This window comes from Antrostomus carolinensis, unplaced genomic scaffold (genome assembly GCF_000700745.2).
Source record: "Antrostomus carolinensis isolate BGI_N321 unplaced genomic scaffold, ASM70074v2 scaffold19388, whole genome shotgun sequence".
In the NCBI taxonomy this organism is placed as follows: Eukaryota; Metazoa; Chordata; class Aves; order Caprimulgiformes; family Caprimulgidae; genus Antrostomus; species Antrostomus carolinensis.
In genome coordinates this window covers 1-5,439 of record NW_010331154.1, presented here as the reverse complement: position 1 = coordinate 5,439, position 5,439 = coordinate 1, and the positions used below count along the sequence as shown (strand labels likewise).

General features: G+C 49.1%; 1 protein-coding gene across 1 annotated transcript; it reads left to right on the top strand.

Moving 5' to 3' along the window:
- Window positions 1-384: 384 nt before the first annotated feature.
- LOC104528983 (zinc finger protein 629) lies at window positions 385-3,519 on the top strand (the record flags this gene model as incomplete). Its single annotated transcript, XM_010173146.1, has 4 exons — window positions 385-480; window positions 1,476-1,592; window positions 1,754-1,867; window positions 2,459-3,519. Coding segments are annotated over 4 exons (1,388 nt in total), but the record flags the coding sequence as incomplete, so codon positions are not given.
- Window positions 3,520-5,439: the final 1,920 nt, after the last annotated feature.

The following is a 5,439-nucleotide window of genomic DNA, read 5'->3' as shown; positions in this document are numbered from 1 at the left end:
TCCAGCACCTCCATGTCCTTTTGGAGTGTAGGATGACCGGGCTGTCAGGACATGGACCACCCAAAACCCATCAGCTGGGTTCTTTTTGGGTCACCAGCCTCTCCCCATGGTACTTGCATAGTTGAGAATCATAGAATCCCAGACTGGTTTGGGTGGGAAGGGACCTTAAAGCTCATCCAGTTCCAACCCCCCTACCAGCAGCAGGGACACCTTCCACTAGACCAGGTTGCTCAAAGCCTCATCCAGCCTGGCCAAGAACACTTCCAGGGAGGAGCAGCCACAACTTCCTTGGGCAACCTGTTCCAGTGTCTGACCACCCTCACAGTGAAGAATTGCAATTAATTTTATGTATGGAATTAAAATAACATCAGTTCCTATTAACAGACGACAGCATCATCCATATCAAGCAAGAGGAAGAGTTGTGTGCTGCAAATCAGCAGGAGGAGGAGGCTGGAGAAGCTCCTGAGGAGCCCTGCCCAGGTGAGTAACTTTTCATTTCCCTCGGAGGGAAAATGAAACACAGGAGTTAAATTCCAACTTGGGTTTTATTTTTTGGGGTTGTTTTTTTTTCCCCCACATTTTCTCATATATTCCAAATCTTTTATTAAAAAAAACCTCCCAAGTTTTGAAGAGACTTGGCACAATTCCTGAGAAGGAAGGGCTGGTGTTCCATCCTTCCCTTCTCACGGCCACTTTGGAGTTCACAGAGCACACGGCAGGTTTTCATCCAAACAAGCGCAGTGTGGAATAGGAAATCTTTCATTCTCCCTTAAATTCCTTCCTTTGCTTCCCTCAAGTTGGGAGCTGGTTAAATAGCAAGTGCCAAGTGGGTCATTAGTCACTTTTTAGGGACAGTGGGTTAAGTTGGAGGAAACAAAAATCAGTGCCAGGCTGAGGTTTGTGGTTGGTGCACGATCCTTGTCGGGGCTGCGACTGCGCGGAGGCAGGACTGCTCCGGGGGAATCGGAGTGGTTGTGGCAATTCCTCAGCTCCACGTCCCCTGCAGCTTTCTCTTGTGGGGCTGCAGAATTTCTCCTGCATATCCAGAGGCTTCAGGTTCCCTTTTCCCCCTTCCCTTCCCTTCCCTTCCCTTCCCTTCCCTTCCGTGGTTTTTCTGCGTACAGGAGCGATCGCACCGACTCCTCGGTAGAGCTCCAGCCGCACGGGGAGGCCACACAGCCCAGGGACTTGTTTCTTGCCTTTTCACTTGGTTTGTGTTAAAATATCCTGCTTTGGATCTTGGCTGTCCCTGCTCTTTACAAAAAGTAGCAGTTGGCTCTGCTGCAATTTTACTTGGTTTTCAGTTTATGCAGCAAACTGGGATTTTTAGACTTTTCCATCAGGTTTCGTTAAGAAATTGGGCTGATGGGAGCTTGGTTTGGGGGCAAACAAAAACCACCACGAGAGCAGGTTTCACCCTTGTGAAATCCTGAGCTTGCACGGTTGTGATACACTTGTCTTCAATTTTCTTTAAGCAGAACAAGAGTTTTATGAGCCTGAGGCTTCAAATCAGACCAAGAAAGGCAAAGAGGCCTACACCAGGGAGCTGCCAGACGCGGAGGGTGAGGATCTCCCGAGAGACCCTGACGCAGGTGAGGGTTCCCTGGCAAAAAACTCCCACTGCAGGAATTACCCCTCAGGTGGCTCTTCATGTCCTGTCCTCTCCGAGGCTTTGTTATTCTCTTTCTTATCTCTGTGAATTCCCAGATCTTTCACGCTTTTCTCAGTGGTGTAAATTCTCCGTGTTGAACAGGATTTCAGACTTACCCAGCGGATGTTTTATCCTGGATTAAACAAGAGGAGGAGCCACGCTGCCCAGAACCACAGGACTTGGAGAAAGAAGAAAACTCTCCAGATTCCAGTACAGGTTAGTCATGGATGTCAGCTGATTTCTGGGAGAATAAATAGAATAAAAGTCCTTTCCCTTTGGGGAAGGACTTTTCCTAAGGGCAGTTAATGACAAAACAAGGGGAAATGAGTTTAAGCTGAAAGAGGGGAGGTTTAGATTAGATATTAGGAAGAAGTTTTTCACTGTGAGGGTGGTCAGACACTGGAACAGGTTGCCCAAGGAAGTTGTGGATGCCCCCTCCCTGGAAGTGTTCTTGGCCAGGCTGGATGAGGCTTTGAGCAACCTGGTCTTATTTACTTTGTCCATTAGCTTGACATGGCTGTAGGTTTGGAGGGATGTTCTTAAGAGCACTGGGACAGGTTGCCCAGAGAGGTTGTGGAATTTCCCTCTTTGGAGATATTTCAAAAACCATCTGGATAAAATCCTGGATGATGTGTTTGAGCAGGGGGAGTTGGAACTAGATGTGACCTTCAGAGGCCCCTTCCAACCTCAACCACTCTGTGATTCTGTGATCCTGTGGTTCTGTGATCCTGTGGTTCTGTGATCCTGTGATTCTGTGATTGATTAAGAGAATTCCTGGATTGAAAGACTCTGAAATCTCTCTTTCAGTGCATGATGAAAACACAAAGAGAGACACTGCAGCAGATTGCTTGGAAAGCACCGCACCGGCGTGTGACTTGGAGGTACCAGCAAGACCTAGAGAGAGGTTTTCCAAGGATCCTAGTCCTGGAGTGACATGGGACAGTCAGTGGAATTCAGAAATGATGGAAACAAACACCAGTGGGAACAGCCTTGTGGGTGACACTCAGCATGACCGGGGGTTTGGTGAGCACTTGGATTTCTTTAGTGCTCAAGAAAACAGTGTTGGAAAGAGACCGTGTGCGTACAACAAATGTGAGAGGAATTCCAGCCAGCAGGAACATCTCCACACTCCCCAGGGAGCCCGAGAAGGGGAGATGTTTCCAGGCCCCACATGTGAGAAGAATCTCAATGAAAGGATGTTCCACCTGCTCCACTCGCAGCCGTGTCCTCCAGGTGAGAAAGACATTGGGCAGGGGTCTGCTCCTGCCTCCTGCGAGGGGCTGCCCGCGGGGTCGCAGCTGGTGGCACCACGCACCGAGCGTGGACAGAACCCTGCAGGTGGAACCAGGAGGCTTCCTGACCACAACAGCCTGGGTGGAGAGGAGAACCTGTCTGTGGAAAACGAGGAGAACTTCTCCACAGAAAACCCATTGTCCAGTCCCTGCTGGGACCATCCACAGGACAAGTCGGACGCCTGCACCAGGTGCCGGCAGCAGCATTTTGCACCACGGGGCAGCGCCACAAACCAGCAGCAAAACCAGAGCCGGGGCAAGTCCTACATCTGCAGTGACTGTGGGAAGAGCTTTGTTTGCCATTCCTGGCTCGTTAGACACCAGATGACACACACGGGAGAGAGACCCTACAAGTGCTCTGAGTGTGATAAAAGCTACAGGAGAAAAGATTATCTCCTAAACCACCAGCGCCGGCACTCGGGAGAGGGGCTTTTCCAGTGTCCCCTCTGCAGGAAAAGGTTTGTGCTCAGGAGGAGTTTCATGAAGCATCGGGAAAGTCACGTGCAAGAAACACATCTGACGCTGGCGGGTTGGCCCTGCGCAGAGATCAGGGGGTCTGTCATGCACTCTGTATAAAACCCCCTCCAGCCTGGTGGGGTTTCACAGCCCCCTTGGCTGTCACCTTTGCTGGGCAGGAGGAAGGGTCGTGGCAGGATCCCCCAGCTCCGTGCTGGAGCCTGGAGGGAGGAGGCTGTGGAACAGCCCACCCTGAGCCCCCTCCCAGGTAAAGGGAGAAGGTTGGGGGGTTATTTTCCAGAGACAGTGGAGCTGTGGCCGGTGCCCGTAGCCGTTCGGGATGTGTCGGAGCTGCGTTGGAAATCTGCACTGCTGAGAGTTACTGTTTGTGAATCCACGTGGCACAGAAATCACATCAGCACACAGAACAGTTCCTGGAGGAGATCTGAGGTGTGATCCCCGGGGCTGCTTAGAGTCCAGAGTCCAGGGGTTGGGCTGAAAATGAGTTAAAGATACTAATTGTCCATGAAACAAAGTGAAATGGGGTCAGGAAACGCCCACTTGGGTGAAATACCTGGAGAAAGGAAGCGTGTTGATCCTGTGGCTGCTTAAAAGAAGCGTCTTCAGGAAGTGGCAACTAGAGAGAGGGGAGCAGAGCTGGGAAGGCAGCTTGTTCCTGCAGTTAAATCCTGGGGCTCTTTGCTGCTGACCCCCAAGAGAGGGTTCCTGGAGCTTGGAGTCCTCACCTGGAGCTGGAAAATGATGAAGGAGCTGGAAGATGATAAAGGAGCTGGAAGATGATGAAGGAGCTGGAAGATGGTTTTCATTTTGCGTAGCCTTAAAATTATGTTGCACTTCACTTTACCCCATCGCTACAGATCTTCTCTGTTCATTCCATTTGCCAAATCCAACAAAAACCAGAACATCTAGAAGTGTTCTTGGCCAGGTTGGATGAGGCTTTGAGCAACCTGGTCTAGTGGAAGGTGTCCCTGCTGCTGGCAGGGGGGTTGGGACTGGATGAGCTTTAAGGTCCCTCCCAACCCAAACCAGTCTGGGATTCGATGATTTAAGATGCTCGTTAAACATTCTCCTTCAAAAATTGTATTTTTCTTCACATTCAGTGTCTCTGAAGGGAGAGAGCACTGAGAGTCACGTGTTGTGACACTGTGAGGACACAATTCATTCTTTTTAAGAATAAAAGAATCTGGAAATATCATCTGTCGTCGCCTTGGTGATGGCATCAAACGTCGTGAGGAAAAAATACAGCAGCAGCAGCAGCAGCACTGGCTGAGTCTGTTTTGATCCAGGGCTCCTTCGCTGTCAGACAGGTGTGGTAAACTGGGAAAGAATAGATGAAAAGATAAATACAGGAAAAGATAAATACATGAAAAGATAAATACATGAAAACCTAAATACATAAAAAGATAAATACATAAAAACAAGCAGAGATGTAATTTGGTGAGAAATAGGAATAAAAATCTCTGGTGGTAAGGATGGAAAAAATGATATTGGACATGGGAAAAGAAAGTGAAACAAATCAGTTGCTGTGAGGGCACAAGAAGAGATGGAAATAAGCACAGCCATGTAATGCTGGTCAATGTTTAAGAGGATTTAAAAAAGGCTTTTTCAGGTGTATTGTGGAATGGAAATAAGAGAGAAAAATAATGTGATCAATGAACCAGGATTTGTATTTAAAAATACCAAGGAAAGATTTGAAAGCAGCCTGTTAACATGCATGTTTCTGCTCAGGTTTTGTTAGGATGCTTTTGTTGTTGTTGTTGTTGTTGTTGGGTGGAAATGTCTCTTTATAAAAAAATTAAAATTCTGTGAGGAATGTCGTGCGTCAAAAAAATGAGCAAAATGAGGCCAAAGTCGGGGTCTCCGTCCCCCAAACCCCGAGTTCAAGGTGGAAATAACCGAGGGTGGCGAAGGGGGAGCAGCAGGTTTCTCCTCAGGCTGCGATGCGGCTCGTCCTGCCCCTCCAGCCAGGGGGACACCGAACGTTCCCCCCCCAGCCTCCGTCCTCCGGGGCAGCGCATC